The sequence below is a fragment of the Zonotrichia leucophrys genome, chromosome 8 (genome assembly GCF_028769735.1).
Source record: "Zonotrichia leucophrys gambelii isolate GWCS_2022_RI chromosome 8, RI_Zleu_2.0, whole genome shotgun sequence".
NCBI lineage: Eukaryota > Metazoa > Chordata > Aves > Passeriformes > Passerellidae > Zonotrichia > Zonotrichia leucophrys.
In genome coordinates, this window is record NC_088178.1 from 4,037,631 (window position 1) to 4,062,226 (window position 24,596).

General features: G+C 52.5%; 1 protein-coding gene across 1 annotated transcript; it reads left to right on the forward strand.

The window, feature by feature from the left end:
• The first annotated feature begins 3,614 nt into the window (after window positions 1–3,614).
• On the forward strand, window positions 3,615–24,128 carry SEC16B (SEC16 homolog B, endoplasmic reticulum export factor). Its single transcript, XM_064719933.1, has 25 exons — window positions 3,615–3,874; window positions 4,826–4,932; window positions 5,434–5,533; window positions 5,651–5,747; window positions 6,819–6,975; window positions 7,333–7,490; window positions 8,084–8,145; window positions 9,727–9,862; window positions 11,025–11,249; window positions 11,894–11,991; window positions 12,920–13,001; window positions 13,116–13,233; window positions 13,757–13,868; window positions 14,059–14,164; window positions 14,863–15,003; window positions 17,839–17,952; window positions 18,572–18,644; window positions 20,644–20,895; window positions 21,766–21,812; window positions 22,099–22,236; window positions 22,367–22,474; window positions 23,314–23,395; window positions 23,496–23,587; window positions 23,656–23,748; window positions 24,041–24,128. The coding sequence occupies exons 1-25, from the start codon at window positions 3,615–3,617 to the stop codon at window positions 24,101–24,103; spliced, it is 3,021 nt and encodes a 1,006-aa protein (XP_064576003.1). The 3' UTR covers window positions 24,104–24,128.
• The last annotated feature ends 468 nt before the right edge of the window (window positions 24,129–24,596 follow it).

Genomic DNA, 24,596 nt, shown 5'->3' on the forward strand with positions numbered 1-24,596 from the left:
TTGATGGCAGTCCTAGGGCACAGGGCTTCCATTTCCAAGGAAGCTATGACTCCTTTAAAATAGTCATTTTTTGGCAAGATGTGATGACGTTGAAAGGTTATCCGTTTCTTCCCCTCTTTCTAGCTCATGTGAGCCTTCTTTCTCTGTTTTTACTTCTGTCACTTTTCATTCCCCAGCTCCTTTTCTTGGCTCTTTCTTTTTCCAACACTTTCCTGCTTTTGCCTTAAAGTTGGTGCTCCCCATCCGTTTTAAACCACTTCTGCTCAAAGCTTTGTGTTGGTGGTAGAGTTTCTCACCTCTTCTTCCCCTAGCAAGAACAGGAATTGTTTCCACACATCTCAAACACAAGCATCACAAGCTGCAGCTGCTTTTATGCAAGACAAGCTCCCAAATCTTCCTTGTAATCCAAACCTCCCAGGTTAGGCTGCCAACAGCAGCCTGAGGATCACAGAGATGGAGTAGTTTGGGTTGGAAAGGATTTTTAAAGGTCATCCAGTCCAACTCCCCTTGCAGTGAGCATCTTCAAGCAGATCAGTTTTCTCAGAGCCCCATCCAACCTGACATTCAACACTTCAGGGATCCAGGGGCAGCCACAGCTTCTGTGGGCAGCCTGTGCCAGGGGCTCACCACCCTCACTGTAAAAAACTCCTTCCTTATATCTCATTTAAATTGACTCCCCTCTCCAGCATCTTTCTGTGATGCTGATTGAGCCCTGCAGGCTCCCAGTATAGATTTGTGTTGTTGCTAGAAAACAGATTGGAAATATCCAGCAATCACCTCTTGGCTAAAAAACCCCTAAAATTATTAGCCAGAAACCAAGTGGAATTATGTTATTTATATTTATGAAATATCCTATCAATTTGTGTATTTTTAAAGTGTGACTCTCATAGTTCCTAGGGATCCTTTCTTGCTTTCCCTGAGCCCTGATCTGTCCATGACAGACCTTTTACTTCAAAACCTCCTGAAGTTTTGAAGGGCAGCTGTGAAATGAAGAGGAGATGCTTAATTTCATTCTACTGCAGCAGCTCAGCAGCACAAAGACAGCTCTGCCCTGGTTTGTGTTTCTCCCAGTCGGGTTTCTGTATGGCTGAGTGCTAAGGATATTTTTTTACTTGAAATCTTGAATTCTGCAGAGACTGAGTGCTTATTTCTCAGAATCACCAGGGAAAATTTCTTACTCTCCCAGCAGGGTGGAAATTTCAAGGTCTGAAGCTATAATATATGTAGTCTTTCAACATCATTAAAGGAGGGGGTTTCTGACAGTGCCACCATGATACAAAGCAAACTCTCCTGCCTGTGAATCCCAAATCAGTCAGTGCTGTGATGTTCCAGTGGAGGCTTCAGGAATGGGGCAGAAGGTGAGACATCACTAAACTGCTGGGTGGTAGATGATGGACCTCATATCTTGCTTTTAATGTGGTTTTCTGTGACATCATTTACCTTAATTTGCTCATTTTCTCAGTTTTTAAGGAGCCATGGGGAGTTCAGGATGGGGTCTCCAGGCAGAATTTCTGGTCACTTAGAGAACAAGGCCATTATAGTGTTATAATGACTGAGATGAGGCAGTGCTGGGGTGGAGCCCAGCTCCATCCTGCCCAAATTCTGCCCTGGGCAGGACATGGTGGGATGGATTTTATTTGCTTGACTTGTGGCTGGGTCTGAATGAAACCAATCAGGTTTTATTTATTTATTTATTGTTATTGTTATTATTTAGGAGATGAGAGGATGTATCAAGGAAGACACTTCATAGAATCCTGGAATGGCTGGGGTTGGAAGGGACCTTAGAGCCCATCTCATTCCACCCCCTGCCATGGGCAGGGACACCTTCCACTGTCCCAGGCTGCTCCAAGCCCCTTCCAAGCTGGCCATGGACACTTCCAGGGATCCAGGGGCAGCCACAGCTTCTCTGGGCACCCTGTGCCAGGGCCTGCCCACCCTCACAGGGAAAAATTCCCTCCTCACATCTAATCTAAATCTCTGCTCTTACAGCTTAAAGCTGTTCACCTTTGTCCTTTCACTATCAGCCCCTACTTACTTCACAGCATTAAAAAACTCCCCAGGAGAAACTTCTGGGTTTTTCTGAGCTCAGAGGGCTGTGTGCTCCTTACCTGGGTGGGAGGAGACCCAAGAGATGGGAGAGGTGACCCTCAGGATGCAAAGAGCAGCAGGAATCCCCGGGGAGTCGAGCGTGCGGCCGGCGCGGGGTGGAGGAGCAGGGGCTGCCCTTTGCCCCCTGGCCCATGTGGAAGTGGACTTTGGAAGTGGCAACAGGGAGCAGAGGAAGGGCCCTGACAGCCTCTGAGCAGGTGTGTGTGGCTGCTGAGGGGGGAGCATGGTGGTGGGAGCCCCTGGCCAAAATTTGGGGTGGGCCCTCGGTGGGACTGGAATAATGGGTGCCTGGATGTTTGTGGCTGGGGGCTGTTTAGGGCCAGGGTTTACCTGGATGTCACCTAGAGAGCCACAAACTGAGCCACCTCTGTTCAGACCTGTGTGTTTTCCAGTTCTGAAATTACCCCAAAGTGCCCTAAACTTTGAGGGGGAGGAGCGAGGAGGGGTTCAGACAGCATCTGGCCATCTCCCTGTGTTGGGGAGGCCTGGAGTGGTGGGGGCACTTGGGGTACTGATGCTGCAAGAGGAGACGTGGGGGGCTTGAGGGTGACATCCCCCTGGCAGCTGGGGCTTCACCCATGTGCCACCCTGGGCTCTCCTCAGGATTTCCTCTTCTGCATGGCACTGCTATAACCAAATCTGGTGCCCACTTGGAATTCTGAAAGGCAGGAGGAAATCCCTGTTTCCACCCCATCCCATAGCTCACAAGAACAAAGCTCTTTTTCTCCCTGCTTGCTCTTTTCTTTGAGCAAAACTCCTTGTCCTGCCCAAAGCTTTGCCCCCTTAGTGCATATCAGAGGGAGTTTCACTGCCTGTCACAGAGGGGAGGGGGATTTCTCACCCTCACAGCTTGAGGGGGCTGTGAGTGCAGGAGGTTCCTACCTATAAGAGGGCTTTTTAAGGTAAGGACAAATTTTATGGGAGAGCCTGTAGCAATAGGGCAAGAGGTGATGGTTTTAAACTGAAAGAGGAGAGATTCAGGTTAGGTATTGGGAAGAAATTCTTTCCTGTGAGGGTGGTGAGGCCCTGGCACAGGTTGCCCAGAGAAGCTCCTCATCTCTGGAAGTGCTCAACAACAGGTTGGATGGGGCTTTGGGCAATCTGGTCTAATGGAAGGTGTCCCTGCCCATGGCAGGGGTTTGGAACTAGATGATTTTTAAGGTCACTTTCAACCCAAACCATTCCGAGATTCTTGTTCTGGATAGAGATGGATGTGTGCTGCTTTCAAAGGCAGACCATTGCATCCTGGTGTTTTAAGGGAAGCTTCAAGTTAAGCGAGATATAGAGATGACTTTTCCTTGCCTCTGGGTATTTTGGAAAGGTTCCTGGGTTTCCAGGAAGCTCCTAAAAAGCAGAGAGTAGCTGGCAAAAGGCTTCAAAGGGGGCTTTGAGTGGGTTGAAAAGCTGCTGATCAAACACTCTGTGACTTGTCATTTGCAGGCCACTAAAGCCATTTGGGGCTCAGGCTCCCCAGACCCAGAGAGGATTTGGCTGGCAGGCAGGTGATGGAGCCCTGGGCCCCTGCCCACTCGCCCCAGCCCCGGGAGAGGCCGGCAGCGCGGGGCTCGTGGGCAGAGGGGCTCCCCAGTGCCCCGGCCCCGCTGCGGCGGCACCTCCTGCACGCAGGGCAGTCTCCAAGGCCCGGCTCCTGGCACGGGAGGCACGGCCCTGGTCACCCCTGGGATGAGGGACAGCACCCCCACGGTGACACCCGCCGGCCGGCGTCCCGCGCTGACAGCACCTACCCCAGCCAGTCCCACGCCAGGTGAGAGCCCTTGGTCCCTCTCGTGGAAACCTCAAAATAACAGCTGCTCATTGCACTGCTCACAGGTCCTGCCCTTGTGACTACAGAGGGTCAGGAGGTGATGTCCAGCTATTCAAGCAGCCCCATGACTTCTGTATTTAAGGCTGTATAGAATTTGCAGCTCTTCTTAAAACTGTGGCTTCTGTGGTTGGTGTTTGACAAGCTCAGCCTCAGCCCTGAGGTGCATTTTTCTTACAGGTATGATTAAATGCAGTTCTTTTTTCCTAAGTGCAAGGTGAACAATAAAAATACAAGTGGTAATATAGGAGCAAGAGGCAGCCTGCAAGCTCAGCTGCTGAAACAGTGAAGAGTGGACGGATAAAATGTGGGCTATAGGATGTTCTCAGTGCTGAGAAAGAGCTTCCAGCTAATCTGGCTTGATTTGCCTGAGTTATTGCCCTCAGTGAGTTATGGAGTCGGTACGTGGGGGTTTGTGCTGAGGTCGTGTGATGCAGATGGGATATTAGGAAGTAAATTTTCTCTCTGAGGGTGGTGAGGCTCTGGCACAGGTTGCCCAGAGAAGCTGTGGCTGCTCTGTCCCTGGAAGTGTTCAAGGCCAGGTTAGACAGGGCTTGGAGCACCTTGGGTTAGTGGAAGGTGTCCCTGCCCGTGGCAGGGGTTGAAATGAGATGACCTTAAAGGTCCCTTGGAATCCAAACCATTATTGGATTCTGTAAAACTGGGCACCACCTGTAACTGCAGGTTTCTTATAGCTGGGGGCAGCAAAGCATCCAAACCTCACCCTTCTCCTTCCAGGTGTGATGCTGGATCAGTTCCTGGCCCTGCCAGAGCCGGGTACCTGGCTTTATTTCCATCCCCTTTGCTGCCTCCAAAGGTCCTGAGCAGGTGGGACCCTAAATGTGACCCTGGAACCCTTTCTCCCCCAGATCAGTGTGTTGTGTTGTTTTCCAGGCAGGGCTATGAAGATCCCCACTGGCAGTATCCTGCAGCTGGCAACAGCGATGGCTACTCCTACCAAAGCCACCAGTGGCAGCCAGTGGCATGGCAGGATGACAGAGGTATGGGGTCATCCTTTGGGCATGCAGGCAGTTTGCAGGAGAAGTGATGCTTCCCCCAGGATGGGTTCTTCTCCCAAGGCTTGCACACATCCAGGGCTCTCTCCTGCCCACTCTCCTGGGTGCTGGTGGATGCTCTGTGCAGCGCTGGCTCCCTGTCTGCATTTAGGAAATGTGAGCAGGAGCTAGGGGCACCCAAGGGATGTTTGATCTTCATGACCATGGCTAAAAACCTGTGTCATTCCTGGTTTGATGGTGCTGTGTGATCAGAGGCCAGGGTCTCTTTGCTGTTTCTGGACTGAACAGAAGAGGAGGGAGGAGAGAGAAAAGGACATCAGTGCTGTGCTGGCAAATGTGCACAAGGCATTGTTATCATATCTCCAATGTGTTGGGATCATTTGGAAGCAAACTGAGTGGGCATGGCAAATTGCCTTTCTCGTGGATTTTCTTCTGCAACTTCACTGTTGCTCTGGAGGGGTGATGCTGACTCTTGATTCTCCCTAGACGTGAGGCAGGGAGAGTCTCATGGCAAGAGTTACCGGGACCAGCACTACTACAGGGGCTACCACCCCAACCTGGCCACGGGCCCCCCAGGGCACCACAGGTAAAGCTGGGGAGTCTGGGCTGCCCTGTGAAACCACCTGCTGCAAAATGAGCGGGTTTGTGGGTGGTTCAAAAATCTCAGACCTTCAGTGTGTCCTCCCTTTGCTCCCGCCTGCAGGACCTACAACTTCTATGAGGATAATTACACCTCGACTGCCAGGAGGGAAGGAACCCTCAGCAGTGATTCAGGGGAGGCTGATGGCTGGTCCAAAGAGGTAAACTCAAGATGGGCAGGGGTGGAGGACAAGAATGTCTCAGAGATTTGGGAACAATCCATGTGTCCCCCTCCAGCTGAGAAGAGGGCCCCTTTGCAATGTGCACTCAGTGCCTGACAGTCCCTGGGGATTATTGCAGTGGGTTTTTAGTGTTTGTGTTCTTTCCATCTGCTGGGCTGTCCCTCCCCCAGGGGCAGGGCTGTATGCTCAGCCCAGGAGCAGCACAGAAATCCAGGCTTAGTGGGATGTTCTGCAGTGAAGCTGCGGAAGGGTCTGGAGCACAAGGAGAGGCAGAGAGGACTGTGAGGGCTCAGCCTGGATGAAAGGAGGCTCAGGGGTGACCTTGTCACTCTCTACAATTCCCAGGAGGCTGTAGCCAGGTGGGGATCAGGCTCCTCCCCACTGAACAAGTGACAGAACACGAGGAAACAGCTTTAAGTTGTGCCAGGGAAGGTTTAGGTTGGATACTAGGAAAAATTTCTTCAACAAAAGGGTTGTCAAATCCTGGCATAGGCTGCCCAGGGATGTAGTAGAGGCACCATCCCTGGGGGAATTTTAAAGACATGTAGATGTGGCAGTTGGGGACATGGTTTAGTGGTGAACATGGCAGTGCTGGATTAATGGTAGGACTCAGTCTTAGAGAGCTTTTCCAACCTTAATGATTCCATGATTCCACGATTCTAGCCCTCCGAGGTAGCTGACAGCTGTGTGTCATTGTCAGCTCTGGCCACCAAGTCATGCTCCATTTACACTTTGTCCTGACTGCTGGGTTTTGCCAAGAGAAAATTAAAAGATCAAATCAAAGCTACTCTGGTGATTTTGCTCCTGGGTGGTGCTTTTTTGGGTTTCCAAGCCCCATCTCCTTGGCTGTGGTGAGGAGCTCATGTTAGGGCTAGGAAAGCTGTCAGACTACAGCTGTGGCTGATATAAATTCCTTTCCCAAGCTGGTGTAGGGTGTGAGCTGCTGGGATGGGAATTGGCTGTGCTGTTCCTGCTGGGCACTTCCCTGCAGCAGCAGAGCCCCCCTCACTGCCTGGGGGCAGGAAATCAGCAGTGTCCCTAGCTTCTGAGCCAGGTTGGTGTGCTCTCCCTCCCTTGCAGCCCAGCCTGCTCCTGCAGTACCAAGAGTCAGGACTCAGCTCCAGCAGCCATGAGCTCAGCCAGTACATCCGAGATGGTGCTGATGACTACAGCCCTGGAATGGGGTCCTGGAATGTGGGACAAACAGGTCAGGTGGAATGGGGGGCTCTAACAAGGGGGAAGCAAGGGAATAAATGGCTGGTGTAGGATATTGGCTGTCTCTCAGCTGGGTCCTCTCCTGGAGGAGGTTGTGCAGGCACAAGGCATGACTGGGGGGCTGCAGGGTGGGTGGATGGTCCAGGGGCTCTGCCTGGGTAGGTTTAGGAGCTGCTGTGCACATCTGCTGCTTTGGGGGACAATTCTTGCACAGAGGTGTCAGTGGAGGGACACCTAATTTGGGGGACAAGTTTGGGACTGGTGAAGTTTGGGACTGGTGAAGTCCTCCACAGTGGATGTGGTGTGTGATCAGTGTGAGTGGCTCACAGTGGCCTGTGTGTCATTGCAGGGGAGCCCTCGGTGTCCACCCCACCCCCAGCAGTCCCCCTCAAGTTCCCACAGCTGCACACAGCACTGTGCTTTGGAGCTGGGGGCCACCTGGTGCTGGTGTGTCCCCACCACCCTGCTGAGAGACAGCTGCCCCGTGTCGAGCTGCACAGCCTGGAGGTAGGACACAGCTGGCCCTCCAGGCCCCCTGTCCCCTCCCTGGAGTGGCTCCTGTCACCCTGAGGGATGCAGGCATGGTTCATAACCCCAGCAGCCTCCTCAGCAGCCTTCCCATTCCTTGCTCCCATCTTCTGTCCATCCCACATGGACATCTGAGTCTCCATTGTGTCTCCAGCCTGTGCCTGGGTGGTGCTTTCAGCCTTCAGCTCTGTAACCCTGGGTACCTGTGACCTGCTCAGGTACAGTGATCCCTTCTCATGGGGACAGATGTGGTTTGTCCCTCTCCAAAGGACAACTCCACTCATCTTCCCGAGGTGCTCCAATACAGGGGCCTTGTCCATGCCCTGAGTCTCCCACAGCATTCCAGTCTCCTGTTTTACCTCCAGAAGGAGGCAGTTTTTGACCTTTCTTTACTGGACCTTAGCACTGGAGTCCGTGTGGTAGCTCAGGCTCTATGCTCTGTGGTTTCCTGATGACAGCACAGGGTTCACTGGCACTGTTGAATCCTTGGCCATGGCACCGGCTTCCAATAGCCCAGGTGGGGCTGATCTGATTGCTGGAGGCCAGCTGCTGAATTTACTTTTGTTTTTCAGGCAATCCTTCATGGCACAGAAGAGCTGGAGGAGCTGCAAGCCTTCCCTGGGCCCCTGGCCAGGTATGGCAGCACAGCTCCAGGAGCTGTGTTCTCCTGGCTGTCTCCTTCACGAGGAGATGTGAGCTCCAGGCAGACTCAGAGGGTCCCTGTGGTTTTGAGTTATTCACAAAGGCCATGTCTAAGTTCAGGCTGGGAGCCCAGCCCCTTTGATGCAGTCTGGGCTGGTTTGGGTAGTGGGATATGGTATTTTGAATATTCATAGGATGTGGGTTTAGTGTGGTTTGTACATCTGACCTTATTTTGTAATCATTTTGTCTCAGAAAAATGATTTTTTTTTTGTTTCTTTGGACATCTGAAGCTCTGGGTCAACCTGTGGCTTAGCTTTTCCAAAAGGTTTTGTCCCCTGAGATGGCTGAGCCACAGCAGGGTCAGACCCACTATGTTCCTTCATCCAGTGTGAGCCTGGGGATGAATCAGGGGTGCTGCATCAGGTTGTCTCTATTTCTGGCCACTCCCAGCCAAGGCAGGGAGAGAAAAGGAAAAAGCATTCACCAAGCAAAAGGGCTGTGCATACACAGAAGCTGCAGGGAATATCTGGAGCTTCCCCTGTGAGCTCTCATGAGACCCACCTGCAGTGCTGCAAGCAGGTCTGGTGCCACCAGCACAGGAAGGACATGGAACAAGTCCAGAGGAGGATAAAGGGACTGGATAAACCTCCCTATGCAGACAGGCTGAGGAAGTTGGGCCTGGAGAAGAGAAGGTTGTGTGGAGACATCACAGCCCCTTCCAGTATCTGAAATGGCTACAAGCAAGCCAGAGAGGGTCTCATTGTCAGCAACTGTAGAGACAGGACAAAGGGCAGCAAGTGCAAATTGGAAGAGGGGAACTTTAGGTTGGACATATGGAAGAAATTCTTCCCTGTGAGGGTAGTAAGGCCTCAGGTTGCCCAGAGATGTGGTGGATGCTCTATCCCTGGAAGTGTTCAAGGCCAAACTGGACAGGGCTTGGTCTAGTGGAAGGTGGGGGGTTGGACTAGATGAGCTTTAAGCTCCCTTTCAACCCCCAGACCATTCTGTGATTCTGGGTTACCATTTGTTCCAAAGGGTACATCAGGAATCTCCATATAATATGTTGGAATGACTGAGTCAGGATCAACATCTCCACCTGCAGTTTCTCTCTCCTGTTTCATACACTCTTTCTTTCTAACTGAATGGTTATTTTATTGTATGGCAGCACTTCTGCCTGGCTTGCACATAGCTGAAGGGTTTCTGTGGTCACACAAGCGACCATCCACTCTGCCTCCACAACAGATCATGCCTGCTTCTGCAGCCTTGGACATCCATGGCAGCACAGCAAATCCAAACTGTTTCTTTGCAGATGAATGGGGGAAAATATTATCAGGAGGGCAAAGAGTGGGTTTGAAATGTACTTTGCATCCCTGAAACAAAGAGATCTGCTAAGTCACAATAGATTTGAGTGTGTTGGAACTTGAAAGTAGTCTTTGGTACTGGGGATCTTCTTTCCTCCAGCTCTTGCTTGGAATCTTTGTCATCCCCATCAGTGTACCTGGGGACTGAGCCTGAATGGTGCCCTAGGTTGCTTTGCCTTGGGTTTCTTTGATGCTTCTTTCTGCTGCCGTAGGGAAGATCTGCACAAGGTGGATGTGATGACCTTTTGCCAGCAGAAGATAAACACAGGCTGTGACCTCTCAACACAGAGGGGCAGAGATTCCTCTCTCCTCTGGAAACTCCTGGTCCTCCTCTGCCGGCAGAACGGGGTAGGTATCCCATGGAAGGGGCTGACCCTTTTGATCTTGGACATGAGACAAGTAATATGTCCCTTAGGTGCCTCTTGATCCAGTTGCAGTTTTTGGGGGGAAGGGGTGTACCTTGAGAGGATCTGATTTTCATTCCTCAGTTTGATGCTGCCTGGGTATTTGTAGCAAATCCTTCTCAGTGATTGCTTTTTGTCCTTGGGAACTACCAACAGCCCAGTGAAGGGGACTGGTGCCACCTTCATTAATGAGCCAGCACTTACACTTAAAAGGGGGCTGTTCCCTTAATGCACTGAAATCCCCCCAATCCAGTCTGCATTTGCTTATTGGAAGCAGGTGGATAAGGTCATCAGAGGGAGTGTTGTGAAGGTCTTGCTAATTGTGCTCAGTCCTTTTCCTTCCAACTCCCTGTGCTGGTGGCCAAATCTGGTCTTGTTTGGGGCACGTGCTGGGACAAGGATGCAGGTGTAAGAAGGGGGCAGACTGGAAGTGCCATCAGCCTTTGCTTGTGGGGTTTCAGGTTTCTGTGGTTGAGATGACTCCTGAGGTGTTAGAAAGTCTTTTTTTCTTAGCCCTGCAACCAAAGAAGAAGTTGAGATTTGTCAGTTTTGCTTTTCAAGGTTGTTTGTTTTCTCTTATCTATGACATTCTTTCTCTGACCTGCTGAGATCTGTCCAACAGGTCGAGTTGTGGCACAGCGACTGCCCTTGGGGTGGTGTTAACTTTTTATACTGCAAACTACGTGTACTTTATTTATAATAATTTTCCAACACCTATCACCTATGTTAGACAGTCTGTCTCTACTATAAACCAATCAAAAAGTCACCATCCCAGCAGAAGATGGAGGACAAGAAGAAGAAGAAGAAGGACAGGACATGCTCAGATTCCTCCATCTTGCTTCTTGAACTCCCATTGTAAAATCCCAAAAATTCTACTTTTTCACCCTGTGACAAATTAACTATCATCCTGCTCAAACTCTTCTGGCTTCTAAATCTTCACACAAAGCTGGTAATAGTTTCCATGGGCTAAAATCGAAGGCACAGGTATTTTTGACTCTGTGCCAAGGTCTCTGCCAGGGTGAGGAATCACCCAGGGCAGCCAGAGCAATGTCCTGGGTCCCGACCCTGGGGCAGCCTCCAGGTGGCTCCTTCCTTCCCTTTGGCAGTCCATGGTGGGCTCGGACGCTGCGGAGCTGCTGATGCAGGACTGCAGGCGCCAGGACAGGTACAGGAGGCAGGAGCCTGCAGCCAACCTGCTGGGCATGGCCGATGACGAGTGGGCGCAGCGGCAGCCGCTGGACCTCATCACCGGGGAGCTCCCGCCCGTCGTGGAGACACAGGCACAGATCGTGGAGAAGTTTACCAAGCTCCTCTACTATGGCAGGAAGAAAGTAAGTGGTGAGTGGGATCCAGGATGTGGGGCTGGATGTTTTGTTCTTCTTGGACCTGTTGGCCTCTTCAGGCAGGTTTTAAAGGGAAGGATGCTCAAGAAGTGACTTGTGGTTCACTTGTGGGATCAAGCCTCCAAGCTGTGTTGGTACAATGGGGCTTATGGCAGTGATTTCCCACCACTGGGAACTGGGATGGGAGACCCAAGTGAAGATGAGATGAAGAGGCTTTTACCAGCACCTCTACCACGTTTAGTTTCATAGATCCCTAGAATGGTTTGCTTTAGAAGGGACCTTAAAGGTTTCCTTGTTCCAAACCCATTTGCAGCTATGTGATCTCACAAGATTCCTAAGGCACAAGGAGAAGAGGGAGGAGGGCTGCAGCTTGGGTGCCCAGACTGGGATCTCACAGCTTTGAGGACTAACAGGCAGCATACACCTGGAAATCTAGGGGACACAACATTGCTTTGAAGGTCCAAGTTCTTGTAAAGTTTCAAGGTAGAAAGACAAAGGGACCTGGGAGAGATTTTTGGAGGATGCTAATTAAAACCAGAACCGTTACTGGCGCTCTTCTCTGAGCTGGGGGAGCAGAGGAGGGAGGAAGCAGAGTTGGTGCAAACACTCTTTCTTCTCCTCCTCACCTGCAGGAGGCTCTGGTCTGGGCCATGAGAAACCAGCTGTGGGGCCATGCCCTGTTCCTCTCCAGCAAGATGGACCCTCGGACGTACAGCTGGGTCCTCACTGGGTAAGCTGGAGAAGCTCAAGCAGGGTACGATGTTCCATGGCTGGCTTTCCAAGCCTGCTATCCCTTCAGTGCCCCCTGAATTGGAAAAGAGCATTGATTCCAGCTGGAGCCTTTCCAGAGGGGGCAAAGGGGACAGAGGACATCCATCCAAACAGGCCTGAGTCCTTCAGGCTTCCCAATGGACAGGAGAAACCAGGTGGGGGGCTGGAAAGCAGGAGGAAAGCCATTCTCTGGAGATGGAGGGTGCATTTATTCTGAGTCTCTGGCTTTGCCCATGCTACCCTAGCAAAGACAGCCATGGGGCAGGGGGAGCTGAGCAATTTTCACTGTGATCCAGTCTAGTCCCAGCTGCTCATCCCACTTGTATGAGCATTTTCTGGTGGAATTTAATGTACTTAGTCTGGATTGGGTTGATCCCTTCAGGGAGAGTTAAGCAGAAATTTTCTGTCTTGTGGAACCCAAATCCTTTTAAGGAGGTTTTATGCAGCGTTGTCCTGGAGACCTGCCTTCTCTGAAGGTAATACAGATCATCACCCCCAGAGGCTGGTGATCCTCTCTGCCTCCTATTTACAAGGGCATGGAGTGAAAGGATAGGGAGGAACAGCTTCAGCTGAAGGAGGGTAGATTTAGATTAGATGTTAGAAAGAAATCCTTCCCTGTGAGGGTGGGCAGGCCCCAGAGCAGCTGTGGCTGCCCCATCTCTGGAAGTGTCCAAGGCCAGGTTGGACTGGTCTTGAAGCACCCTGGTCCTGTGGAAGGTGTCCCTGCCTATGGAAGGAAGTTTGGACTAAAAGGTGCTTTCCAAGTCAATCCTTTCTTGGATTCTCTGGGAAACCCCTAGAGACATCAGTTTCTTGGGCTGTGCTCTGGGAGGTGAGTGAAGGTTTGGGGTCCTGGGGTGCAGCCCTTCTCTGCTGTCTCCTCACAGGTTCACCAGCACACTGGCCACCAACGACCCACTGCAGACCCTCTTCCAGCTGATGTCAGGGAGGATCCCTCAGGCAGCTCTGGTCCGTGAGCAAGAGGCTGGCCCTGGCATGTGCTCCCCTGTGCTGTCACCTGCTAGTGACACCCACCTTTGGTGACCATCTCTGCTCACCCCTGCTCTCCTCCTGTCCCTCCAGTGCTGCGGGGATGCCACGTGGGGGGACTGGAGGCCCCACCTGGCTGTGATGCTGTCCAACAAGGTTGGAGACACGGAGCTGAACCACAGAGCCATTGTCACCATGGGGGACACTCTGGGTGAGCTGGGATCAGTGGGAGCAGCCACAACATGGGTGGGCACTGCAGTGTCACCGTGCATGTCCACACTGAGATGGTTGTGCCTGCAACCCTGGAGCTGCAGTGCCTGTGCAGTGGAAGGGGTGAGGTGTCAATGGATCCTCACATGAATTGGGCCCAGGCACATCCATTAGATGCTCTTGTGGAGGCACGTGGAGCAGTTGGGCCAGGGAAGTGTAGGTAACTGCAGGAACTTAGCCCTGCTCCCGGTGATGGGATTTTATGCACCCTGCAAGAGTTGGAGCTGGCCTTGCTCAGGCTCACCCAGCTCTACCATTGAACAGAAACGTCCTGAAACAAAAAGCAGCAATTGGGGAAAACAGACAAGCAACAGGGACAAGGGAGTCAACAAAGGATCAGGGTCTGCATGGCCAGGAAAGGGAGGCAGTTGGGTTTGCATTTTATGGGTGAGCTTGAGGGCCTCCAAAGCAAAGCAGACCATGTGGTGATGTCTCAGACTAATTGTCTGTCTTTTCCCGTGCAGCCAGCAAGGGAGCAGTGGAAGCAGCTCATTTCTGCTACCTGATGGCAGACGTTCCCTTTGGTTACTTTGGAGCAAAGGCAGATCGCATGGCCCTGCTGGGCAGCAGCCACCGGTGAGCAAGCACTGCAGGCTGGCATTCTTGCCAGAGTCACCTGCCCCACGTTTTCCCCATCCCTGGGATCTCACTCTGATGCAGAAGCAATCCCTGGTCGGGGCTTTTCCCGCTGCTGGTGTGCCCTTTGTGTGGGGCTGTTTGGGAGGAGCTCTGCTCCTGCCCGCTGAGCCCGCCCCTCTCCCCGCAGCCAGGCGTTCTCCCAGTTCGCCCGGACAGAGGCCATCCAGAGGATGGAAATCTTCGAGTACTGCCAGCAGCTGCGACAGCCCGAGTCCTTCCTGCTCCCCTTCCAGGTAGTGCAAGTGCTCAACTGCATCTCGTGCAGAGCTCAGACTTGCCCCAAAACATGCACCCATCTCCCTGAAGCCTGGAATTCAAGCTGTTCCTGAGGCTTGTCCCCTTACTGGGCTTTGGGAATGATGCGGAGATTGCCTTGGCCAAGGGACTCATTCAGGGCAGGTTTTGGGGTGCACAGTGTGTCTAATCAGTGCTTGCTCAGCTCTCATTGCCTTCCTGCTCTCTGGGTAACAGCTGGGCATTTCCTATTGCAAAGCAGCACCCAGTTCTTGCTGCCTTGGGGTGGACACATCCCTGGAAGTGTCCAAGGCCAGGCTGGATGGAGCTTGGAGCAGCCTGGTCTAGTGGGTGGTGTGCCTGGCCATGGCAGGGGACTGGAACTAGATGAGCTCTGTGGTGCCTTCCAACGCAAACCATTCTAGAATTCTATGAAGCTCCCTGGTTCAAGGAGAGGGGGCTGGATGCCTCCATGGGGATGGGTGGAAGTGACCTTTGGGTGCAGGATCCAGGATTCTATGAAGCTCCCTGGTTCAAGGAGGGAGGGCTGGATGCTCCATAGGGATGGGTGGAAGTTGCAGGAGACCTCTGGGTGCGTGATCCAGGGCGCTGTGAGCCATGCTGGGGCGATGTGCCTGGCACAGCCCTGTCCATCTCCCTGCTCCCACCCCTGGCTGCTCTGCCTCCCTCCCCCAAGGTGTACAAGCTGCTCTACGCCTCCCGCCTGGCTGACCACGGGCTGCCAGCCCAGGCCCTGCAGTACTGCGAGCTCGTGGCCACCGCGCTCCTGAGCCGCGACCCCGCCGCGCACCCCGTCCTGGCACGGCAAGTGGTGAGGGTGAGTCTGCACCTCCTGCATCCCAACCTGGGAGTGATACCTGCTCAGGAACTGCTGGAGTGGGGGTGGTTGGCAGCTCTGAGCAGCCCTCTGGGGTTTGCTGCTGAGTACAGCAAAGCCAGGGCTTCCACAGGGTTTCTAGTCCCCGTGGATTTCGGGTAGAAAACAAAGGTGTCATGTTGACTGCCAAGCAGGAGCAGAGTTATTTGGAAACAAAGGAGGTTTTTAAGTCTGGTGGGGTTTTCTGAACTTCTAAATGTCACAGGCTTAAGAAGTGAAGTCTAAGTGCACATTTCCCCTCCAGCACATCTTCTACAATTCGCTTTATCTCCTGAGGATGTGTTCTGGGGTGACACTGAGAGGGAGCATGGCCCAACCTGTAGCACCAAGTGCAGCCCCTCTACTTCCTGAGCAGGGGGCAGGGCCAAGTGTCCCAGGTCCCCTTGGGGCTCTCACAGGACCAGGGCAGTGCTGAGGCTGCTTGTCACCTTCCTCCACCCTTTAGAAGCAGGTTGAATGGGGCTTGGGTGGGTTTAGTGGAAGGTGTCCCTGCAAATGGCAGAGGTGTTGAGACAAGATGAGCTTTAAGGTCCCTTCCAACCCAAACCATTCTGTGATTCTATGAAAGGCGCTAAAACCCTGATGCTGTGAGGTGAGGGGCAGCAAGATGCCTGTCTGAAGTGGGTGCTGCTGAGTTCACCCAAAATTTGGCTGGCACTGCTTCCTCACCCCATCATTGAAGCCTATTTGCTGTCTAACAGCCTTTTAGATCTGCCATTCTGCTGGGGATAATGCTTCTCCTGGGAGAAAACACTTTCATCTGGAAAACTAGTGCATTCGTAGATGCTCTTGTCTTTGATGTTCTAGACTGTGTTACAAATTATGATACACATTAGTGTTTGATTAAGACTTCCCCTCTTTTGAAGCTGGGGATGATACACAACCAGGTGCTGGTTCATTAATACTGGATCAAAGTGCACATAAGCTTTTGGATTAAACATTCCCCCCGTTTAGGAGTAATCATGTTTATAATTTCTTTTTTCCTGTGATTGATTTGGGATGAGCATAGGTGTGTTTGTAGAGAGATGGGACAGTGGGTAGAGCAGGTTCCTGGTTGGCTGCAGGGTTACTTTGCTCTCCTGGCCAGTCCCAGTCCCAAGCTGGGGTCTGGTTGTGCAGGTCCTGCCTTGCTCTAAGCTCCCAGACCTGGCAAGTGTGCTTTGTGCTGGTTTAGAGTTTGTGTTTTAATAGCTCAGGAATAGAAAGAAATGGCTGCTAGGACTGCTGCTGGAAGGAACAGCTGAGTCTTGTGTGGCTGTGGAGGGTGGCTGAGCTGCGAAGTCACCTCTGGGTGGCTTTTGGTGGCCCTCAAGGTGGCAGCCTTGTAGCAAAGCATTGAACATAAGCCAACATGAAGTAGCCAGAGGAAACTTGAGAAATCCCCAGGAATCCTAGAATGGTTTGGGTTGGAAAGGACCTTAGAGATCACCTAGTTCCAACTCCCCTGCCATGGGGGACACCTTCCACTAGACCAGGGGCTGATATCAGTGAGAGAAAATTCAGTATAGATGTGGATGAAGAGCAGTGCTTTGAGTGCCATCTCCCCTCACCCAGCTGTCTTAAAACTGGATCCTTGTCTAAACAACTCCTTCAGACTGGGAATGAGCTCTGCAGGGAGCTCTGCATCCCACCTTGGACTCCTGGGTTGCCCTGGAAGAGCCTTTTGCTCCATTGATGGGAACTGGAGCCCCAAGTCACTGAGATGGCTGCAGCCAGGGCAGCACAGACCCCTCTTCTGCAGGAGAAATTAAACACACAGCAGCAATACTGCAGAGAGGGACCTGGGGGAGATAGTGGAGCATGGAAAAAATACTGAGCAGCAGCATAACAGGATGCTGTTACAAAAGAAAAAAAAAAACAACCTCACCATGTTATAGTGTTATTCTGGGTTGTGAGAGTACAACTGTCATATCTGAGACAAGGAGGTGATAATCCCCCCATGCTGGGGTCTCAGGGGTCTTGGCTGAGGCCTGTTTGGGCTGCTGCATGTGGAGACAGGGCTAAATTGGAGTGAGTGTGGGAGTGGAGAGCTGGGGTGATAAGAGATTGAGGGGAAAATGACCTCTGAAGAAGGCCTGAGGGTTATTTCTCCTAGGCAAGATATGGTGGGGGAGAAAGGGGTATGTGGGATGTGATAACAGCCCTCCAGCACACAGGAGGCTGCTCGTGGGGGATGCTGGCTGGCTCCTCTCACAGCTTCCATGGGAGCAGGGATAGAGAGGCTTAATTTGCAGCAGGGAAGATTTCACTTAGATATTAAGAAAATACTCTTTAGCTCTGAGGACATCAAGCATCAGGACAAGTCTGGGAGGCTGTGGAATCTTCTCAGAGATTTGTAAATGCAGATCAGAAAAACACCAGCTCCCATCCATCCTCATGGGCTAGGTGAGGAGCTTATGAGCTGCCCTGGGAGCTGGGCTCTTTCCAGGGCTTCTGGTGGGGTGTCCTGCAAACCTGCCAGTGCCCCAGGATGGCTGTTAAGGGGTTGATGAAAACCACTCATTTTCCTCAGGGGGGAAAGGAGGTGGTGATATCTGCCTGTCTCTTTGATGTGAGGAGCACCTTTGACGGAGTATTTTGGCATCTCTGTGGAGGTGCTGAGCCAGCCCTGCTGAGACTGTGGGGCATGGGATGGGCCAGCACCTCTGTGGGGGTGTGGGAGAGGGAATAAATCCTGCACAAGAGACTGGTGTTATTTTACCCCTGTATTATGAAGTGATGCTGTTTTCCCGAGCCCCTGTGTGACAGATCCCTGCTGTCCCCCTGGCCCTGCAGCTGGCTGAGAGGCTGAAGCTCTGTGACCCTCTGCTCCTGGAGATGCCAGAGCAGGAGCAGGCACTGGAGCCTGACTGGCTGGAGCAGCTCCGAGCCTGCTGCCAGGAGTGGGAGGTAAGGAGGGGCAGTGGGACAGCTGCTCTGTGCTGTGCTCTGTCTGCAGGAGCATCTCCTCCTCTTCCCTGAATCCAGGGGAATGGAGGGTCAGAAGCTGCTGCTCTTCTCTGCCTGTGAGCTCTGAGATGTGGTCTGTGCTCTGGGACTTGCAGATTCAGTGGGAACAAGGGGCTTGCAGTGCCTGAGGGCTGCAGAGCTTCACACAGGGCAAAACTCTCTTTGATTTGGCTCAAGGAGGGCAGGCAGGGGCTGGTGGGGGAGTGATGGTCTCCCTTTGCAGGGAGGACATTGCAGAGCTCACTGGTGGGGTGTCAGCTTGTGGGTGTACTCTGGGGTCTTTTAACCATGGTCTGGTGCTTGGATTAATGCTCTTCATTCAGATTTCACACCTGCTTTTGGTTTTGTGGCCTTTTCCATCTTGTTTCCCCTCCTGCCTGCTCTCAGGGATGCTGCAGCCCCTCTGAGCTGGTGTGGGTCTCTCCTGCAGCCTGGGGTGGGCTATGAGCCCCAGATCCACGAGCACTGTGCTTTCCTTTGCATTAGCTTTGTGATTTCCTTAGTTTTTGTCCTGTGCCACCCTTTTCCATATCCAGTTTACCATGTTCCCCCTCTGCAGGTGGAAGATGATCTTCCTCCAGAGGTGGCACCTGCTCAGCTGGAGCTGCCCTGTGCTGTTCTACCAACAGCAGGTAAATAAAAAAGCAGCAGGTTGTGGTCACCCCAGTGGGCTCTCCCTGCGTGGAGCTGTGCTGTCATGGGCTGGGAAGCAGCTTCCCAATCCCTGGAGTTTTTACCAGCAGCAACTCCTTGCTCCTTGCATCCCCCCAGAGCTCAAAGGCTGCTCCTGCCTGGATGCATCCCTCAGGCATGGGCTGCAAAGTGAGGGTTCTGTACAAAGTCTGAGTAATTGGGCCTAATTACCACAGCTTGGGGGTCCCTCTGGGTGCCGTGGGAGGAGAAGAGCAGCTGGGGGTGGGTGCTGGATGAGCCTCCCAGCTGAGCCTCAGGGGAGACAGCCCCATTCCCAGGCAGTCCTCTGAGGGTGCAAACTGGAGCTGAACTAAAGGGATTTCACACTTAGACAGCAAAGGATTCAGGAAGGAGCTCATCCTGCTCTGTGCCAGGCTGCAGGATGCCTGCTGCTGCAGAATCAGCATTTCTCCTTCCCTGCTGCCTCTCTGATCCCTTTGCTTCACCCTTTGGTGACCCCAAGAGTCCAGAAACATCAAGAGGAGGGGCACAGCCATCCCCTGGAGCCAAGGGAAGAGCAGGGGGGCTTTTCTTTCCCAGCTGGGCAGGCATCCATTGGGGTGTCCCACTGAGGAGAAGTCAGGGGGAGGTGTTGCTTCACATCCAGCTCCATTAGCATGATGTTCCTGCGGTCCCCTGCTCCTTGGATGTGCCTTTGACTGGGAATGCTGGCACTGAAGTGTGGAGAGCAGAGGCTGGTGCAGACAGGATGAAACACAACTAATTCCTTCAAGCCGTTTCTTCCTATCAGCTTTTCCTGCTGCTGCCCAATTCCTTTTCAAAGAGCTCTCCCAGGCAGTAAAAAGGATCATCAATCCTGATTGCCTTCTGCTGCTATCAGGGCTCAGACTATGATCTTCCTTCCCTGGAAGGAAATTGCAAGTGTGATGATCCCATTGGCTTGGCTTCTCTGAGCAGCCAGGTCTGCTCCATGTGGTCTCCACAGCTCCCCTTCCCTGTGCTTGGCCCTTTCCTTCATGGTGAAGGCCATCCAGAGCCACCACCTGAGGGACCTGCACGCAGAGAAAGCTGGCTTGGTGCTGAATCCATCCATCTTGGAAAGACAAAGCCCAAATCAGGTGCCAAGCTGGGATCCATGTGGTCCTCCCTGACATGTTCCAGCTGAGCCTGCCAGGCAGCATGTGTTTGAGCACACATCCTCCTCCTTGTGAATCTTGAGCATCTCCAGGCCATGTGGGAGCAGCTCATGGGTGTGAAGCCAATCCTCAGTGGGCTGGAGGTGATGCTGGCAGCAAAGCAAAAGGTTTGACAGCATCAAGAGGTGCCCTAATCCTTCCCTATGGGATCTGGGTCCTGCCTCACAGCAATGGGAGAGGAGTTTCCCAGTGCCCAGTGTTTCTGGCAGGAGGCTGCTGAGCTGGAATGGGTAGGACACACACCTGGGACCAGTGTGTGTGTGAAATAAAACCAGTCCTGCTCACTCAACTTGCCTTTCAAACAAAAAAAATCCCAACCCTGAATAAATCTGCCTAAAGCAAGGAACTCATCCGTGGGTGCTGCTGTGCAACAGGAATGAAAGCTACCTGCTGTATATTTCCTGCTCAGGGTAGGCAGCAGGAGTGGGGGAAAAGGCTGGAGACCGCAGCCTTCTTTGAGCTGCTGGTGTGTGCTGCTTGTGGGCCCTTTGCTTCCACAGCATTCCCCTTCTGAGTTCATTTATAGCCTCAGGTACATTCCCAGCATTAAAAAATAATTCCCCCAGTCTTTCCCAGCCCACCTTCCTTGAAACCTCTGGAAGGTTCCTTTTGCTGTGCTGAGTCCTACCTCCTCCCTTGCCTGGTCCCTGAAGCCTTTCCTCACTCCCCCAGCTCCTGCTGATGTTTAATGGAACAGGGGAGAAATCTGTGCAACAGCCTGATAGAATTATAAACATTACAAAAATTATAAACTCCTGAGGTGTGTGGTTTTTATTGGCAGATGAAGAGCCTGGCAATGAGATTCCCCAGAGTGAAAGCTACCAGTATGACCAGTGGTTTGAGCCTGTGCCATCCCAGGGACTGAGGCCCCAGGAGGACATGTCCCTGAGGTCCCCAGCACCTGCTCAGGTGGTGGCATCTCCGCTGCCCAGCGTTGGGAGAGACCTGCAGCCCCCTGTGCTCAGCCAGGAGACACCTGCCCCTCTGGCAGGGGGTGGTGCTGAGCCCCCTCCACAGCCAGCGCCGCCAGCAGGTGAGTGCTGCAGCCTCGTTTCCCTGCAGAAATCACAGAATCCCAGGATGGTTTGTGTTGGGAAAGGATGGTAAAGACCATCTGGTTCCAACCCCCTGCTATGGGCAGGAATACTGTGTGTTTGCAGGGGTCTTAGGATGAGGGAAGAGATGAGAATGTTGATTCCATGTTTCAGAAGGCTTGATTTATTACTTTATGATATATATTACATTAAAACTATACTAAAAGAATAGAAGAAAGGACTTTAGCAGAAAGCTAGCTAAGAATGGAAATAGAAAAAGAATGATAACAAAGGCTTGTGGCTGACCGAGACAGTCCGGACAGCTGGGCTGTGATTGGCCATTAATTAGAAACAACCACATGAGACCAATCACAGTTGCACCTGTTGCATTCCTCAGCAGCAGATAACCATTGTTTACATTTTGTTTCTGAGGCCTCTCAGCTTCTCAGGAGAAAAAATCCTAAGGAAAGGATTTTTCAGAAAATATGGCTACAGGACACCTTCCACCCAGGGGCACCTTCCACTAGACCAGGCCCCATCCAGCCTGGGACCAGGTCCCATTCCAGAGACGGGGCAGCCACAGCTGCTCTGGGCAGCCTGTGCCAGGGCTTTCCCACCCTCACAGAGAGGAATTTCTTCCTTAGAAGTTGCCTTTGAGATGCACCAGTTCAGCCTCACCACTTACTCCCTGGTGCTGGCAGGGACAGGGACAGAATGGCCTTTTGCATCTCTTGGGGGACATCTTGGCCACCACATGGGTGGCTGTGCTCTGGAGAGGGCCATGGTAGAAGCTCTGGAAATAGCTCTGATGGATAAATCCATAGCACCACAGATCAAACCTTGACTGTGTCCTTCCCTCTGCTCCACAGGAGAAGCTGAGGAGCCCTGGGGTGCCAGGCTGTCCCCTGTAGAGCAGGTGAGTCAGAGGAGCCAGAGAAACCATCCCACTGAGGGCCCTGGCTGGAGCTGGGATGTGCTGGCCCATCCTTCCATGCACTGAACTCACATGGAATCCCCCCATCATGGTGCCAGTTGCTCCCTTGGGTGAAAGCTGTGCCCTGCTGTGGGTGCTCTGCTGTGTAAGGGGTCCCTGGGGATGCTCCCCACTAATGTGGGTGTGGAGCAATCCCAGAGGGGCTCTGACCGTGCTCAGTGCAGCTCCTGTGGGAGCAGCACATGGCAGCTTCCGTGTCTGATGGCAGGAGGAGTCACCAGGCAGGACTCGGACTCTCTCAGACACCTCCACTGTCTCGCTGGGGGACAGCCAGCCCTCCTTGGACAGCGCAGCTGAGGACACTGCTGAGGAGCAGGCAGAGCCCATGAAGCCAGAGGAGGACAAGGTGAGCATGCCAGAGCCATCATGAGCCTCATGCACCCAGCCCTGTCCCTGGAATAATGGTGCCCACTCCCAGCAGGCACCTGGCATCCACCCCTTCTTATCCCTTTCCACTCTTTTCCTTCATTTCCCAGAGCTCTGGATTCAGGTGGTTTGGCTGGTTTCGGTCGAAACCCACCAAGGAAACTTCTCCCAAAGCTGAGTCCGACACAGGCTCAGACTCTCCCACATCAGGACCACAGGTAGGGGACAAAAAGCCATCCTGTCCCTGGTGACATGCAGGGTACAGCTGTGAGAATGGGTGACACATCTCCCTATTTCTCCCTGTCCTCATGCAGGGGCCATGGCCATTCCATGTGGGGCAGATGGGGACTGGGAGCCCTTTTAGCCTGGAAGTGAATCCTTGATTAATAATAACTGTAAATTCATATAGTCTCTTCCATATATATGATATAAATTTATATAGCCTCCTTCAGCCATGAGGTCATCCAAGCCCTTGGCAAACTCTGCAGGGATCCCTCGCCCTCCGCTGGAGCGGAACACAGCAGCCGTGAGCAGCAGTGCTCCGGCAGGTTTGGGGAGGTGCAGGGAAGGGAAAACCTCTTTAATTGGAAGTGCAGCAGTGAGGGGGAAGCAACCATGCGTGGTCATCCCAGACCTAGCCAGCTCCTAAGGGCATCACATCCCTGATGGCTTGGAGCGGGAACCTTCCCTGGAAATGTCTTCCTGGTAGAGAATGATCTACAGTCCCAGAGCAAAAACATCTTGGGGTATTCTTCTCAAACTAGCAGGAGATGAAGAACAGAAGGGGAGCCATGCACCTTGGCCCCTCACGTTGTACCCAGGCTTGGTGTCCAGCTCCTGCCTGATTTTGAACCCTCAGGCTGCTTCAGCTTTGTGCCCGAGTTGCTTGCCCTGACCCTGCAGCCCCTCCTTATCCAGGTTTCCTGCAGCTCCTCAGGTACCTCTGCAGCAGGAGGGGTGCAGGATGGGTACCCCAAAAGCCTGGTGTGCTGTCTGGTGCAGAGGTCTTCTCCCAGCTCAAGGAGCTTCTGCTCTAAACGGGTGGGTGTGATTTCAGGAGCGAGCATCACCATCCCCACCCATTGCCCCTCTGGCAGCTGGAACAAACCCTTTGGCTCAGCCTCTCTCCAGAAATCCTGGTAAATACCTCACAGTTCCCCTCATCTCTCCCCCATCACCCTTTTACAAGTTTCTCCTCCTTATTTTAAATTGGCTTTTGATTTTGGTTGGTGGCCCTAGGAGGAATGGAGGGTGAAAGCACCTTTGCTGTTAGTTCAGTGTCTGCAGAGGTGAAAGGCTCATGGGATGGAAGGCAGTCATCAGGACAGCAGGTGAGGAGGGGAGGGAAGTGTACCCGTGTATGATGGGTGACACCTCTCTGCTCGGGGTGTCTGTTAAGTTTCTCTCTCTTTGGTCCTTCCAGGCTGTCTACCGTGGACCTCTCCCACCAGTGGCTTCAGTTCCTCTCTTCAACCCTGCCCAGGTCGCTCAGGTGAGAGTATTTTCATGAGGGTGGTGCTGCATGACACCTAGGGTGGCTCCTGATTTTGGGGTGGGGCCAGATTTCAGGTGATCTGCTGTGGGCAAGGGGGTTTAGGTGATAGCAGTTTTGGGAATAAGGGTTTTTTTAATAAGTAAATCAATAGTGGGAGGACAGCAATGGGAGGTTGTGATGAATGAGTGAAATGTAGCGAGGATGGTTGTGGTTGCATCCTGATGATGACAAATCAACGTTTTGGGGGAGAGCCCATTGCTCACACCACATCTCTCTCTGTGTTTCCCAGCTTCCTGCCCGTCCCACCCAACCCAGGCTGCTTTCCCGGCATCGCTACCCCAACCCACTGTGAAGTGGTGGGTGGGGACAGCAGAGACCAATTACACAAAGTTTTTTTAACCAAAATGGTGTTTGTGGTTATTTTGGATGGAGTAGGAATGGTTGGGCTTGCTTGGTGGAGGGTGTTGTAAAATAAAGGGGAGGTTTCTGAGTTTAAAAGTCAGTAACTGGGGGGTGTGAGGCTGGTGAATAATTTGGTGATTCAGGTGGGAACACAGGCCTCTACCTTCCACTTTTACAAAATTTAGGTCTGGTTTGCATAACTCATTGTGGTTCCTGAAGTCCACTCCAGTATTTCTTTTTAATTTCTTTGCTAACGTTTAGTTATTTACACATAGATATAGAAACAAAATCCCCTCTCTTCACTCACTTACCCTTTCTTCATAAGCGAAATGCTCCTTAATCTTTGTCGCCCTCTGCTGGCCTCCAGGTTTGAGGGGTTGAAGTCAGGAATAAGTAGAGGGCAGTAGAAGTCAGTAGTAGGGTGGAACACTGAGCTGTGTGGG